The following is a 17,372-nucleotide window of genomic DNA, read 5'->3' as shown; positions in this document are numbered from 1 at the left end:
TGAATAAAGGTAAACTTGGACTTAGGTAAAAGTAAAACTTAGAAAACTTAGGTATAGGTTAAAGAGGAACTTATAGATGTGGGATAAACAATGTTCATGCACCTCTAACTTAGAACATATCTGGCAAACCTTTATCTGATTTGCCAAAATTAACCCAAATTATTCAGCTATGCACCATGAACTTTATAATTTTCTCTTTATTTAATCTATGAGCAAAAATCGTCTTTGCAAAAGGCCAAAAAAATATGTCTCGTCGGTTCAGTTTTAAGATACAAACAATAAATAACACTAAGCTAGATTAATAAAAATCATTTTTTTATAAAGAAACTGTAAGATCACTTATGAGCTTTTGTTTTGCCAGGTATTGTTATATTTACTCTGTGTAAACATGCACATTCCATTTTTGGGTCTAATTTTAAATGGCGGTTTTTCATATGAGTGTACACACAAAATATATCTTAAACAGTAACTCTTTTTTTTTGTAGGAAAGGAAAACAATTATGTGATTCCGTTAGAACCTTAAGAGAAAAAATATTGGTAACAATATGATAACACATTGTAAATATTGGTAAAATATGGTAACAGCCAATTCTATTTTAGTAGCGTAACATTTGATTTGTTTTTAGAATCACATTCTTCCTTTGAATCCATTCAATTCAAGTATTAGGCTACTACAAAATCAAGTGGTTCAACCAAGTCTGAATTTAACTATTCGTTCTGTCTCCAGTGAAGAATAAATGAAACTATCCTTTTAAGAGATTTGAGGAGGGTCAAAACGCCTCACACTTGTGCTAATTTCTTTTCACTTGTGATTGATATTTTATATGCTAATTTTTTCGGTGTGTGTGTAACTGAACCACCGTGTAACTGAACCCCATTTAACTGTAACCTTGTGCAACTGAAATCTTGTGCAGCTCGACCCCATTTAACTGAACCCTCGCGCAAGTGAACCCCTGTGCAATTGAATCATCGTGCAACTCAGCCCCTCGTGCAACTGAACCATCGTACTCAGTTTTTCAGAATTCCAAAAATATGAGGCAGTATCATTGGGTAAACACATGTTAGAATCTTTCAAGTTCAATCATGTTGGAATTGTTGGTTTTTAAAAGGCCTGCCTTTATATCATTCGTAAGAAGCTGTTTTGTTTTCACCAAAAAAAGAAAATCAGATGATACAAAGCATATTAAAGCAGATTTATTTCTCTTGTTTTTGATGATTCAGGCCTTTCTGAATGTTGGATAATACATCTGTGGTGAAAATATTTGGAATTTGTGAATGTAGATACGAATTTTGATCAAATGGGTTTGAGGAGATTACAGATAAAAAGTAAATAGGAGGGGGCTGGTTACAGTCCAGCCTTTTTTCAAAATTCCCTCAACTTTGCCTGAAAGTTTAAACTTCTTACCCTCAGGTTTTTACTCTCAGCTGTTCCTAGAAAATTGCAGATAAGCCTTCTTGTAAACTGGATGCATATAGTACCTTTTGATTTTGTTGAAGATGATCCTAAACAGTTTTCGAACGATGTGACGTCGGATATCATCAGCCATTCAAAATATTGGTGGTATTTCCTTTTCACAACCAATAAAGGAAAAAACTTTTTTGATTGTGTTTGGTGTCCTTCTTGACATTTTGAAGTTTGACCTCAATTTTCATTGCTGTTTTTGTTAACATTATTTAACAAATTAGTTAACAAGTTTTTGTTAACATTAGTTAACAAATAATGTTAACTAATGTTAAAATTAGGCCCTTTAGGCCTAAGGGCTGTAAGTTAAAACTTACAGCCCTTGCACAAGGGGGATTGTGCAAGGGGGTTCACAAGAGAAATGTGAACCAAACACAAAGATTGTACAAGGGGGTTCACAAGAGAATTGTGAACCCTGGCGGCATAGATATTTAATCTTTTTAAAAAAACTGGCTATCTCAAATTTAGATCGGATTTATTTAGAGAAACAAGAGTTTGGGGGTAGAAGCCCTCCGATCACTTTTAACTCTTAAAAGTGCTATGAAACTTTGGATTTCCAATCGAATGAGTCCCCTTCAAAGTTCATACTAAAATCTTTTTTTTTATAAAAAGTCATTGAGCAACTAGATTAAGTTACAGTCCTTGCCCGGGAAGCTGCTGGCGGGGCTGTTAACCCCAAAGGCATGGTTACTTTACCTTTACACTATTTTGAGCACAATGATTTTTTTTTTTAGTGGATGCATCTGGGCAAAAAATGCCGCTTAAAAGGGATAGGCTGATTGTCCTCTGATTACCTTTGATTCTTCGAAATTGAACTTGAACTTACAATCTCCAGTAGAATGAGCCTCTTGCGAAATTTTCACGACCATCCCTTCTATAAAAAACCGTATTTATTGTATAGCAATTGGCAACTTGCAATAACCTACATCCTTGCCCTGTCGACTGTGTTTTTTTTGTTTTTTTCATTAATCGCGTTTATTAATCGTGTTTTATTCTTCGATTGGAAGTTGAAAGTTATAATGCCTTTGTAAGAGTCGAAAGTGATTGGAGGGTAACAAGCCCCCCCCCCATCATTTCCCCTAATGAATGCAAAATTTATTTTGAGGTAGACAATTTGTTCACCATGGTTGAAAAGGCCAATATTTACGTTTTTGGAAATGCCTGACCTCCAGCCCTCAGGGCAATGGCCGAAAGTTAGACAACCCGTCAATGTTTACATAGGCTAAATACTATTGAAAAAGGTGAGCATGTTTGACCATTCCTTTTGAAAAAGACGAAGGGCAAGACGAAGGTAAGCTTTAAAGAGAATGTTGAGAGGACTGTTGAACTAAATCAAAACACAAACGTCTGAGACAAGGCCGTGTCTAGTGGGAAGGGGCTAACTGGTTTGACCTCACCCCCCGAAATGTTTTTTGACTCGTAAAGCGTGACAAAAAGGAATATAAACAAGTTTTTATGCTTTTTTTGAAGTTTTTTTTTGTGTAGCTCCCAGTAGTCACGGCCCTCTGCTTTTGAGAGGGGGCCTATCCCTTCGAATCTCGATCTGCACACATTTTTAAACTTCTTCAAGACGCTGGTGTTTGCTATATCATACGGAATGTTTTCTAAGAGATGCAGGTGTCTGTTACGTAATAGTGTTTTGTGTTGTTTACTTTGTTTCGTGTTTACGTTGGAGTGTTTTCTAAGAGATACTGGTGTTAACTACTTAAAAAACCTATCAGGGCTAGGACTTCTTTACTTCAGAATTTCTTTGGATTATATCTTATAGGGTTAGGCTGCTAAATAATAGAGAGTGTTTTTTCCGAAAAACCCAGAGGGGCCGGAAAATAACCTTGAGTGAGCTATTCTACCAGCGCCTAGCGTCCAGTCCCAATAGAGCCCAAGTAAGCAATTCCAATGGGTGGTTGGTCCCAACCTCCCATTGCACTTCCTGGCTGAAGGGCCGAGAAACGGAGATTAGAACCGACGGTAGGGACTGTAAAGTCTAATGTCGTATTCTTTACCTTTTATAGCGTCCAATTCACCCAATCTAGCATGTATCCAATCAGGTTTTAATGGAAATGACACGTGTCATTGAGCTAAGACTATGCATATGTCACGCTACCTCGATAATATTTGACTGACCCAACCCCTAGTGATTTTTTACGGCAAAGCCCCCTAACATACAATCCACCGGGGGCCCATCGGGGTCCCCTAGCAACCAATTCCAGAGGGGAGATTTTTGATTAGAGATAAATTTAAACCAAAATAAAACTTATTTCTGAGAGTTTGAATGGAAATGCTATGTTTCTTTGAGCCAAGGCTATGCATTTTCACGCCACCATGCCAATACTTGGCTGGCTCGTGGCAACCCCATGATACATATTATAATACCTAAGATATTTTCCAAGTGTTTTCTTGTTTAAATCATGTCTTAAATCCATTGGTTGGTGTTTTTGTAAGCCAAACCTCTGTGATACACCATGTTATTTCATGCCATCATGCTGCATTATGACTGATCCTCTGGCACCCCATCATCATTTCTAAGATAGTTCTTTCAAATATACTTTTTTTTTTAATAAAGTAATATCCATTTCCTATTTCCCCGTTTCTGACCCTTGGTTACAACGGTTTCATCTAAGATTATTCTTGTTTCCACACTAGTTCAACAGATTCTAAATCTGGCTCCGGTTTCGTCAGTTCCGGTTTCCCACTTCCATCCCCAATTCTGCAATTCCGATTCCGCCAATTCTGTCCAAGTTCCGTCAATTCCAAAAAAAATTATGTGGCTGCTTCTGTGGTAATCTGTGGCTGATCATTGCCAATAGCTAGTTTATTATACGTTTTAGATCACTATCATTTTACATTGGAAGGATAAAAACTCTCATGGAACTTGTTGCGTGCTGAATTTTGTTCATGAAACTTGTTGCATATTGATTCTCTCTTCGTGAAATTTGTACATGGATTATTCTGCTCGTGAAACTGATTTTGTTCATAGAACTTGTTGCGTGCGGATTTTCGTTCACGGAACTTGTTTCGTGGAGATATTTGGTCGTGGAATACACAGGGGGTAACTTGTTTGGGTGCTGATTTGTTTTCGTGGAACTTGTTACAAGTTGATTTTTCTCTTCATGAAACTTGTAGATTGATTTTTCTCCTCTTGAAACTGATTTTGTTTCTGGAACTTGTTGCGTGCTGGTTTTTTATTCGTAGTACTTGTTCCATGCTGATTTTTGTTCATAAAACTGGTTACATGTTGATTTTTCTCTCTGCAAGACCTCTGCATTGATTTTTCTTCTCGAGAAACTGATTTTGTTAATGGACTTGCTCTGAAACGATTTTTTTTTCGTGGAAATTGTTGAGTGTTGATTTATTTTCATGGAACTTGTTGCGTGCTGGTTTTTGTTTGTTGAACTTATTGCGTGCTGATTTTTTGTTCACGAAACTTGTTCCATGTTGAATTTTCTTTTTGTGAAACTTGTTCGTTTATTTTTCTCCTCGTGAAACCGAGTATGTTCATGAAATTGTTGCTTGCTGAATTTTGTTCGTAGAACTGATTTTTCTCTGACTTTTCTTCGTAAAACGTAATGCATGTTGATTTTTCTCTCAGTGGAAGTTGTACATTGGTTTTGCTCCTCGTGAAACTGATTTAATTCATGGAACTTTTTTGTGCTAATGTTTGTTCGAGTAACTTGTTGCGTGCTGATTTTTGTTTGTGAAACTTGTTGCATGCCAATGTTTCTCTTCGTGAAGCTTGTACATTGAATTTTCTTCCTGTGAAACTGATTTTGTTCATGGGACTTCTTGCGTGCTAATTTTTGTTCGTGGAACTTTTTGCTTGCTAATTTTCGTTCATGAAACTGTTTTTGTTTATGGAACTTGTTGCGTGTCGGTCTGTTTTTCGTGGAACTTTTTGCTTGCTGATTTTTGCTCGTGACACTTGCTGTATGTTGATTTTTCTCTTCGTAAAACTTGTACGTTGATTTTTCTCCTCGTGAAACTGATTTTGGTCATTAAAATTGTTGAGTGCTAATTTTTCGTTCGTGGAACTTGTTGCATGCTGGTTTTTTGTCGTGAAACTTGCTGCATGTTGATTTTCTCTCCGTGAAACTTTTACTTTGATTTTTTGTCCTGAAACTGTTTTTGCTCGTTTAACTTGTTGCGTGCTGATGCTTCTCGTGAAACTTGTTGCATGTTGATTTATATCTTCGGGAAACTTTCACTTTGAGTTTTCTCCCGCTGAAACTGGTTTTGTTCATGGATGGTTTTGTTCATTTTGGTCGTCGCGTGCTGATTTTGGTTCGTGGAACTTATTCCGGTCGGTTTTTTGTTCGTGGAAGTGCCATGAATAAAATCAGTTTCGCGAGGAGAAAAATCGATGTACAAGTTGAATGATGAAGAAAAATTAGCACCGTAAAAAGTTCCATCAATAAAATCAGTTTCACGAAGAGAAAAAGTAATATACAAGTTTCATGAAGAGAAAAATCACCATGCAACAAGTTTCACGAACAAGAATTACCAGGCAACGAGTTCCATGGACAGAATCGGTTTCTTGAGAAGACATTGCAATGTACAAGTTTCACGAAGAGAAAAATCTTGTGAATTGTGAATCTTGTGTTTGTGAAAAAAAAGTTTTACAAACAAAAATCATCATACAACAAGTTTGACGAACAAAATATCAGCACGCAACAAGTTCCATGAACAAAATTAGTTTCACGAAGAGAAAAATCAAAGTACAAGTGTCACGAAGAGGAAAATTAGCATGAAACTAGTTCCACGAACAAAAATAAGCACGTAACCATTTTCCATGAACAAATTCAGTTTCTGGAGGAGAAAAATCAGTGTACAACTTTCACGCAGACAAAAATCAACATGCAACCTGTTTTTCGAACAAAACCAGTACACAGCAAGTTCCATGAACAAAATCAGTTTCACGTGGAGAAAAATCAATGTGAAAGTTTCACGAAGAGAAAAGTCAATAAGCTCCTTGAACAAAAATCAGCGCATAACAAGTTCAAATAAAACAATGGACATTTTATAGTTTATAAGTTTATTTTGAGGGTAAAAGCTTGAAAAGACCCTTAGCTGTGGTAATGTGCGCCAGAAGGGTTTCATGGAGAGGAGAGGGGGCTGATACATTGTGCCACGCTTTCCTCAAATGCTATTTTCATAAGAAGAAATTCTAATGGGGGTTTTCCCATTAAATTTAAACGATCGATTCTTGTGTAAACGAATATTGTTGCATGAAAATGCTCGAAAAGATGTCATATGTGTGATGGTGCATTGTAGAGGGTGTCGTTTGTCAGCCATTGAGTGTTGCGCGCTTGGAATTTCCATGAAGCATCGGAATCAAGCAATGAAATGTCAAGTTTCCGCTGCTCGAATAAAAACAATGGTCGTTTTTTAGTTTATAAATTTATTTTGAGGGTAAAAGTTTGAAAAACCCCGTAGGTGTGATTAAATGTGCCAAAAAGGTGTCATCGAAAGTGGTACATTGTGCCAGGCTGACTTCAATTGCTAGGAATTATCAGAAGAAACGCCAATGGAGGTTTTCCCATGAAGGTTAAACGATCGATTCGTGTATCAACGAATATGTTTGGTACATTCTGGTACATTTTACCACGCTTAGCTCAACTGCTAGGAGCTGTCAGAAGAAAAGAGGGATTTTCTTTTCCATTAGGTTGAAATGATCGATTTTGAACGAATATTTTTGCATGAAAATGCTCGAAATAAATGTCATGCGTCGTAATACATGCCACAGGACGTCGTTTGTCAGCCATTGAATTTCACAAGTATGGAATTGCCATGGAACATTGCAATCTAGCAACGGAATTTCAATTTCCGCTATTCAAATAAAAACAATGGTTATTTTTTAGTTTGTAAATTTATTTTGAGATTAAAAGCCTGAAAAAAAACTTAGGTGTTATAATGTGCGCCAGAAGGGTGTCATTGGGAGTTGTATATTTTTCCGTGCTGACCGCAATCACTATGAGTCATAAGAAGAAACGCTTATGGGGATTTTTTTTCATTAATTTTAACGATCGATTTTTGTTTAGACGAGTATTTTTGCATGAAAATACCCTTAAAATGTCATATGTGTGATAATGCTTGCTAAAGGGTTTCGTTTGTTAGCCATTGAGTTTCACAGGCTTTGAAGTGTCACGAAACATCGCAATCTAGCAATGAAATGGCAAGTTTCTGCTGTTCAAAGAAAAATAATAGTAAGTTTTCAGTTTATGAGTTCATTTTGAGGGGAAAAGCCTTAAAAACTCTTAGGTGCAATAATATGCACCAAAAAGGTGTCATTGGGACAGGGGAGATGGTACATTGTGCTACGTCAACCTCTGTTGCTCCTCAATCGCACGACCTCAATCGCACGTGTGTACCCTCCATAGTTACAACCGAGGATCCCCGATAACCCCTCTGAAGTGTAGCATATCACGCTTGATTGCGTAATCTTTATCATAAGTAGACATTTCCCTATTACATAATAACCAAAGAAATCTTAAATCGTCTGGAAAAACGTCTTGTCAGTAAAATGAGTTGGTAGGGGTTCCCCCATGGAATTGGATGCTAGGGACCACGATGGAATTGGACATTATGGCCCCATTGATATTGGATGCTAGAGCCCCCGCTGGTTAGGTTAGGGGCCTGGTGAAATTTGATGTTAGGGCCCCCGATCGAATTGGATGCATGGGCTATAGCCCTCCAGCGGAATTGGATGCTAGGCCCCCATTGGAATTGCTTGCTAGCGGCTAGTGAAATTGCTTGTTGGGGGGTCTGGTGTCTTCCCCACTATTTAGCCCTGAAGGTTTTTCCTACCCCTCGCGGTTTTTTAAGTGAAAACCTCTATTTTGTAACAACCTAACCCTATCACACAACACCCAAAGAAATCCTTAAGTAAAAAAGTCATGGCCCTCAGTAGTTTTTTTTTAAAGTAATTAACACCTGCATCTCTTATAAAACCGGGCGAGGTGGAAACGCCTGATTCCCGTCACAAGTACAAGTAAAATAAGTCTTTTAGAAAACATTCGTAACATTCTTTTGACTTCACAAAATCGAAGGTATAGGGCCTCACTCAAAAGCAGAGGGCCGTCACTACTACCCTCCCCCAAAAAATATTTTTGGTACCCCTCCTCCCCCAAAAAATTAAATCTTCGATGCGGCTCTGATCTTACCATACTGTATGCTGACAGATTGCTTATGCAGGCGTATCAGCAATAATTTTGGAACGGCTTAGTCTATCAAAATGAAAGTGCACGTAGTGTATTAAGCACAGATTTTTCAATTAATTTTGGCCGCATCGGTTTTTGACACCCCAAAATGGACCAAAAATTGATTTTCTTCAATTGAAAATTTACTCTCAATGTGAGTGGGCTGAACGTAGGGGACTTTTGTACCAACTATTGTTGAAAAAACTCTTCTTATTTTCACGAAGATTTTAAAGTGTTTGTGGGTACCTTTGCCCCAGCAGCTAGGAATTCACACTGGTACTGAAATCAGACTGAATATAAATTCTCAAAGTTAAGATATTTTCAGCACAGATTTTTATTACTGAACGTTCAGCCTCCTACTACCTTATATCTTTAAGCTTGCTCTAAATGAAGATAACCGATTTAGGTTTAAATCTGGGCTAGGCTGTCAGCATGCTTACTGTGCTTTAATGTCTTTGTTAAAAGATACCCATCGCACTCGTCGCGTACTTCATGTCGCAATCCTAGACTTGTCTAAAGCATTTGACAGTGTTTTCATACTCAAGCATGGACAGCGTTATGCCAGCGAGGAGTAAATCCGTCGGTAATTCACATGCTTCGTTTTTGGTACTCCTATTCTTTGCCTTAAGTCATTAGATAATTCTTATTTTGGTCATATCCCTGTTCGTTGCGGAGTAAGACAAGGGGGAGTTCTTTCTCCGTATATTTTTAATGCTTGTATTGAAGATGTATTATCAAAAATATCGACTGCGTGTCTACTAGGACCATCTGATACCTCATATCTGGCTTGTGTGGATGACCTTCTGATTTGTCAAACTGAGTCTGGTCTTGCCCGTTGAGTGAAGTCAGTTGCTTTCCGCGATATCGGCCTGTACCTAAATATTGACAAGTGCGAGTTTCTTGATTTCAACGGCAATAATTGTTCAGAATCACTATACTGCGGTGGTTTTAGTATTCCTCGTGTTAAATCGTTTCGTTGGCTTGGCATAACAGTTTGCAATTCTATGAATGCTCTCCGGTCTCGTGCTGTCAAAGATATTAGTGATAAGCTGAGCCTCGGTTACACTAAGATTGTGGCAAATCGTGGACACTATAGGAAAAGAGTGCTAACTCGGCTTTACTCAAATTTTGTGATCATTATGTACTCTTCTGTACTGGTATTCGGCCGCTCCTGTTAACCGGTGATCTAAAACGCTTTCGTATAAATTATTACCGGTACTGCAAATTTCTTTTTTATCTTCCTCGTTCTTACCGGAATACGAAACTGATTAAAAAGTATTTTGCGACAGATATTACAGGTGTTTTCAAAAAATTATGTGCCAAGCTAGCTAATGAAGCGCCTTATAGGCTAGGATGTCTTCATCCGCTTATCCGTCTTTTTCTGTATGCGATTACCATTTTTTCTTGTTTTCTTTTGCTGTTTTTCTTTTGTATTTACTCCTCTTAACCTCTATTTTGTAAAGTGGGTGATAAATAGATTATTATTATGGATAGATTAAGTATTTATAGTAATGAAAGTATTAGTAAGTAAATTAGATTAAGTAGATAAATATAGTAATTACATTAAGTAATTAGAAGTATTTATATTAGCTAGGTAAATATAGATAGATAGAGTATTAATACAGATAGTATTTGTTACTGGGGAACATACGGACTATTTTTGCGTGGGAGTTTTCTACAGGGGTGAGGGGGGATTTCAATGGGAAAAAAATTTACACAGGGGGGGGGGGAGACTTGCGCACTATACTTATTGTGTGTAAATTCCTCTTTTCCGCTTTCCTTAGCACTTATCACCTAAAGTTAAAAATTACACTCAAATAAATCCTCAAATTCTGAAAACCATATTTTGCGCGAGGGGATATTTTTTTTTTTTTGGGGGGGGGGCTCCATGGAGGGGGGGGGTATTTTCTGCGGGGTTGGGTGGTGGACGCCTAGACCCGAAGAAAGTGACAGGGCGAAGAGAACCCTCATTAACAGACATAAAAAAGGAGAAATAAATCTGGCTTTAAGGCTCCGTGACGTCTTGACTTTTTTTCTTTTTGTGACAACAAAACAACTTTCATGACTCTTAAAGACAAACAAGTCCAATAAGGTTGAACCTGTAAAGATTCTAACTTGTATTTTACCCAATGATATTGTCTCATATTTGAAGAATGCCGATAAACTGAATATGGTGGTTGAGTTGCAATAGGGTTTACACGGTGGTTCAGTTGCACAGGGGATCAGTTATAGGGGGGTTAAGTTAAATGGGGTTGAATTGCACGAGGGTTCAGTTAAAGTGGGTTCAGTTGCACGAGGGTCGAGTTACACGAGGTTTACAGTTGCACGGGGATTCAGCTACACGGTGGTTCAGTTGCAATGGAACTTTTTACATTCGAGATATAGCTTTTTTATTTCTCAAATAAAATAAAACATCAAAAAAAAAACTTGGATCCATCTTGAGTCTGTTTGTACTGGAAAAACGCGATTTACTAAGATTTTTCTTTTTTTTTTTTTTTTGGTTTTAACTGTGGAGTAATTAGGACAGTACTACATTTGTTCAGTGTTGCCATGTTTAATAGTGAAAACCATTAAGTAAAGTAATTAGTTAAATTTTATAATGCTATTAAGTTGTAAAAATTCAAACACAGACAATATATTGATGTTTTTAACAATGCTATTAAGTTATTTTTTACCATATGTTTTAACTTATTTTCTGCTGATTTTTCAACCGAGTTTTATTTGTTGTTTGATTTTGCATCCGCTGCTGCCAGACACTACATAAATGCATATGCAGTCGCTTGCCATTAAAAAATGAATTTCTGATTTTTACAAATTAAGAAAAAAATGGTTGTACTATACTCCTCTGAATCAATTCATCAATCACGTTTCATCGTCACTGCCCTTGGTATTTTGGAGGATGGTTGCAAGTTTAGTTGTGAGTAGAATCAGATGTAAAACACTGTTGTCAGCAATTATTTAAGTGCATAGAATGTAAAATGTTAAACTTTACAGAAGAATGCCCAATAAAGGTACTCTTCTTCATCCTTAAAACGCGGATGATATATGATTTCATCATTTAACTATTTTTCAGTAAAGAAAGTTCACATCCTTGGCCTACAAAATGTTGGAAACTCCTGTTTTTTAAATTCACTGGTTCAATGTCTGGCTGCCTCCAAAGAAGTCTGTACTTGGCTAGAAGATGTCAATAACAAATATCCTGATATTGATTTGTCACATCAACTTCTGAAAGTAATCACAAGTAAGTCTTATAAAAATGTTTGGCTATTCAAATTCTTCAGTTAGCCAGTCAATATTCTGGCTTCAATGGAGTTCAAGCCATGTAGCATTAAACATGACACTACATATTGGCTAATTTAATATGATATTTGGAATTAAGATTTTGCCTAAATTCAAATAAGTTTACAGAAGAGGTTGGAGAAGGGGTGAAGGAGGAGTCAAACCTGGCAGTAAACTTGTTTTCTCGAATTATCTCCACAGTTTATTAACTGAGTAATTTAATTGCCAATATAGCCAATAATTTGAATATATAGCCAATATAGCATATAGTAATATAGCCAAGAATTTGCCAATAATTTAATTGTCAATATAGGCTATTTGTACAATCTTTTGTTAAGCATTTGAGCAATTGTTAAGCATTTGAGTAGAATATGCAAAGCTGTTATATAGGCTATTTTTTGTACAATCTTTTGTTAAGCATTTGAGCAATTGTTAAGCATTTGAGTAAAATATGCAAAGCTGTTATATAGGCTCTTTGTACGATCTTTTGTTAAGCATTTGGATAATATAAAAGCAACTAACCAAGCACGTCCAAATAAAGCATAAAGTCTTTTTGGTAATAGTTTTGTGAGCCTGGTATAATTTGTCAGCAGCAAAACATTATGGTTGAATAGCTCATTTAATTTTTTGACGAGAAGCGAAACTTATTTCCCAGGAGTAAAAGATTTTGTCTTCTTTTGATATAGGCGTCGTACTTGGATATATTTTTTTTTACCTTTTCACTACAGAAATAAGCTTTTTCTCACCAGAAAGTATCCCCTTACTTCTCCGGGAAATTGTGAGCATATCTGTTCAGATGGGAACGTTTGTCCAAAGGATTTTCCCAGCCCCCTAATGAGAAGTTTTGCGGGACATTATAAATCTGTGCATTTCGTCAAAAAGAACTTTATAGGAGTTTGTTTCCTCTTCTCCATCGGTGAATGCCTCTTCTCTCTGTGACTCATTGGTAAGATTTTGCTTCTTCTCCCCAGGAAGTATCCCCTTACTTCTCCGGGAAATTTTGAGCATATCTGTTCAGATGGGAACTTTTGTCCAAAGGATTTTCCCAGCCCCCTAATGAAGAGTTTTGCGGGACATTATAAGTCTGTGCATTTCGTCAAAAAGAACTTTATATGAGTTTGTTTCCTCTTCTCCATCGGTGAATGCCTCTTCTCTCTGTGACTCATTGGTAAGATTTTGCTTCTTCTCCCCAGGAAGTATCCCCTTACTTCTCCGGGAAATTTTGAGCATATCTGTTCAGATGCATGATGGGAGAATGGGGAACTTTCGTCCAAAGGATTTTCCCAGTCCCCTTATGAGAATCATTGCGGGACAATAGAAATCTGTACATTTCGGCAACAAGAGCTTTGTTGGAGTTTGTTTCCTCTTCTCTATCGGTGAATGCCTCTTCTCTGTGTGACTTATTGTTATGATTTTGCTTCTTCTTCTCAGAAAGTATCCCCTTACTTCTCTGGGAAATTTTAAGCATATCTGTTCAGATATATGATGGAAGAATGAAGAACTTTCATCCAAAAGATTTTCCCAGCCCCCTTATGAGAAGCATTGTGGGACAATAGAAATCTGTACATTTCGGCAACAAGAACTTTGTTGGAGTTTGTTTCCTCTTCTCTATCGGGGAATGCCTCTTCTCTCTGTGACTCCTTGGTATGATTTTCATGTTCATACATGCGAAACTTGAAGATTCGGCTGATGTGTCGTTGCTCTGTGCTGCAGCTTTAATCTTCAATTCCTTTTCTAGTTTCTTGTTTCTGGTATCTTGAAAATGCTTCCAGGCTGCTAGAACTAGAGTTTGTTCTCCAATAATCCCTTATGGAAGCCCTCAAACGGTTCTCTACTATAATGTCCATGATGTAGACGATCATAAGAAAATAAGGAAAAAATTGGTCAGAATAGATGACTCGATTCTGCCCTTCCCAAAAGCTGAATGAAATTTAGTGTCTGAGAGTAGATGATCAACCTAAAAGAGGAGTGCAAGTGACGTTGTTATTCGCTCTAGGTGGTCTTAATGACTAATGAGTGTTATAAGGGACAACACCTTTTGAAGGGCATCACCAGACTTTAGCTTCTTTTTTCTACTATTGATGGTAATTTCTGAGCGTAGCAAAAATTTGTCAGTAACTACAGCGGTTTAGCTGAATGGCCTATTTTCTTCCTATCTTTTCTGAGGTGAAGCTTTTCAGCATCAGTTTCTATATTTTAATATTTGACATCACTACATTGATGTATTTAAAACTGTATCGAATATCACTCGGCTTCATATCAATTCTTGTCAATATCAATATCGATTCAATCTCAATTCTTGGAAATCAAATAAGCTTGTTTTTTTTGTTTTGGTAGTGTTTTTTTTTTTTTTTTTTCACTTAGAAATTAGAGAAAAGCCAACAGTTCAATCTCTTTTGTATGAAGAAGAGAAAAAAAAAAAAACACCTTTAAAACTGAGATCTCGAAACTGGACAGCAGCCAATACGCTATTGGTGAATGCCTCATTTTATTTCTAACTTTTTTTGGCAAGAGGTATCCAGCATAAGTTCCTAAATTTCGTTATTCGACATTGAAATTTCCCCTAATAAATTGATATATCTGTAAGGATATCGAATGTTGCTCCCAATAATGCCTGCTTTCTAGAACCAATTCCTACGTTCCGATAGTTGACCTTGATGTTTCTTGGGGTATATCGATATATCCAAATATCGATATATCCAGTATTACCAAATATCACCTCGTTTTAGCTAATCCAAAAGGTTAAATTAGTATGTTTTTTTTTTTCATTATCTGACAGTCTTTTTCTTAGTGTTTAAATTTAGTCCTTCTTTGTCCATCTAAAATTTGAATAAAAAAAAGAATAGTTCAATCGGAGTTGCAGTAAAAACTTCAAAAAAAGAAAAGACTATTTATCCTTAAAAGGTTCCCCAGTTTACAACTGGATCTGGTGTCTCTTTTTTTTCTTTTTTTATTGTATATACCTAGTACATGTTATTTTGCTGGAAATTAATGAATTATTTCTTCTTTGAATATATTAACAATTTTTGAAAAATGTTTTAGAATATTTGACTAATTCCAGAGCTGGCTTTTAAAAGTTATAAATATGCTCATTTGAGCGTAAAGATGTGCTATTTTCAAGCATAGAATACGGTACTCTATCTTGACACTTTCTTTTAAATATCTTTTTTAAGGGTCGTATCCGTACTCATATAAGGGTCTTATCATTACTAATTATGCTATATTTTGTTTTGAACTATTTTTAAGCAAACAAAAACGAAAGAGAAAAAAGACAAACAACAAAACAAAATAAAATAAAAACCAAAAAGAAAGAAATTAACAGTAAAATGATAAAACAGTACACAGCAAGTAGAATTTACTAATAGAAAATCTTTTTCCATAAAAATGGTTTTTCAAAGTTTTTCAAGCTACTCCAAACTAAAGACAAGCAAAAACAAAATCAAATAATATTTTAAGCTTAAACAAAAATAAATCATTATCAATAAAAAAATAAAAAATTACAGGAAATAATCAAAACTTTAAACAAACTAAAACTACTAAAAGAACGAACGGATCTATGAAATAGACATGGGACTTATTTCCTTAAACTATGGACGTTTATTTTAGGATAACTGATTGAATAACATTTTGAATAAGACTTTATATTTACATTGTGTCTATTTCTAGTGTGTAAAAGTCCACCTTTTTTAGCATCTTACCCTCTCCTCTTCTATACCGATGACCCCTTGATTCTCTCCCTAAAAATATGGACTATATGTCTCTCTATTATATCCAGCTCATGCACCCCAATTTTTACTCGCCAACTGCACCCCACCTTTTTTTAGGAGTTAACTGTTCAGATGCAGATTCTTTGGAAGAGTTCGTGGATCCGTCTCCTATCCTCCATGCCTTACGTCGTCATGGTTGGGTAATTCGCTCCTCTGAAGAACAAGATTGTCATGAGTTATTTCATATCATTGTTTCCTCAGTTGAGGAAGAAATGATGGATTCTATAAAAAAATCAAATGAAGAAATCAAATTGAACATAGATGATCGTGTTGATCAGTTTTCATTAGACAAAGATAAGCTGGATGGTAATGTAATTGTAAATGATGATCTTCATGTTGAAGCTGTTAAAGAAGCTCAATGTTTCTCAGATAAAGCTGTTACATATGGGAACCTTGCACAGGACGGTCAGAAATTAGAAAAAGTTCATGGGGTTGGTAATGAAATGGTAAATGATGATGATCAATATGATAGAGACATTACAGGCTCTGCAGTTCTTTACAGTTCCTTAGATAAAAGCTGTAGTGATGATCAGCCTATAAGAGACATGCAAGAAGAAGCCTATGTAGATGCTTGCGAGATGGAAAATGATGATGTTCGATATAATGGAGTTATTGACGATTCTTTAACGTCCCAATGTTCTTCAGACATAGCTGAACAGCTTGAACCACAGACTCATCACAATGAAGCACAGACTCATCATCAACCTAAAGAATTTGATTTGCGTCACAGTTCAGCTGTTGAATCTGTAGCACCTGCTCAGTGTATATCGGATCAGTGCTATGTGAATAAAAAAGGTGAAAATAAGGATTTGAATATGCTGAAGCGTGTTAGCTTGTTGCAATCACCTTTTAAAGGAGCTGTTGTTAGTCAGAGGACTTGTCTGCAATGTGGATTCAAAGTAAGTCCTGGTTTGATTAACATTTTTCAATGAAACTCAAACAAAATTCATCTACTAAGTTAAGCAGGGAGAAGTCCCCGTCATATAAAGAATAATTACTTATTAATTTTAAGCATAAATATCGCTCTTAACTCTCATTTGAAAAATCTGGTTTTTGCTATTTAGTATCTGTTTTACTAACCTATTTTATTATTATTAATTATAATTTATTATTATTGCAACTCAATAATTACTATTTAATAACATACCCGGGATTACCCTAAATATGAAGCCTGCTACTTCCCCTTCAATCCCAAGTTTTGTAGTAAAATTTGACTTTCGCGTGAAAATGCTTCGAAAACAAGGTCTCCTTTAGTATATTTGTTTTTCAAAATGAATGTATTTTCCCAAAATAAACTACACTTCCGAAATGGAAAGGGATTTTTCAACCGCTTAGGACCATTAGGACCAATACTGCATCGCTCGTCCTATATCCTTTGGCTTATACGTAAATACTTTCTTAGACCACACTGCTTTTCCATTTACAAAAAATTAAGCGAGAAAAAACATGTTTTAATGTCAACAAAGATGTTAGCAAAAATAAAAACAAAACATTTAATTAAATAATAAAAAAAAAGAAATTTAATTAAAAATAAAAAAAATTAATTAAAAAGTAAGTTATAACAGAGAAAAAAGAGCACACCCTTCTTTTAGAAATCTTGAAAGATATGTCTTAAGCATTTTTTATTTAGACTTTTTCTATCTATTGAAGTATTTTCAAACTGTTCGTGGT

At 35.9% G+C, this 17,372-nt stretch overlaps 1 protein-coding gene across 1 annotated transcript in view; it reads left to right on the top strand.

Annotated features, from left to right (window-relative positions):
* Positions 1-17,372, top strand: part of LOC136027888 (ubiquitin carboxyl-terminal hydrolase 30 homolog) — a 65,498-nt gene that overhangs the window by 16,369 nt on the left and 31,757 nt on the right. The window contains exons 2-3 of the mRNA XM_065705314.1: positions 11,729-11,896; positions 15,759-16,600. Of these exons, the coding sequence (XP_065561386.1) occupies positions 11,729-11,896; positions 15,759-16,600 (1,010 nt within the window). The remainder of the gene's footprint in view (positions 1-11,728; positions 11,897-15,758; positions 16,601-17,372) is intronic.

This window comes from Artemia franciscana, chromosome 6 (genome assembly GCF_032884065.1).
Source record: "Artemia franciscana chromosome 6, ASM3288406v1, whole genome shotgun sequence".
Lineage (NCBI taxonomy): Eukaryota > Metazoa > Arthropoda > Branchiopoda > Anostraca > Artemiidae > Artemia > Artemia franciscana.
This window is presented reverse-complemented; position numbering and strand designations above follow the sequence as displayed.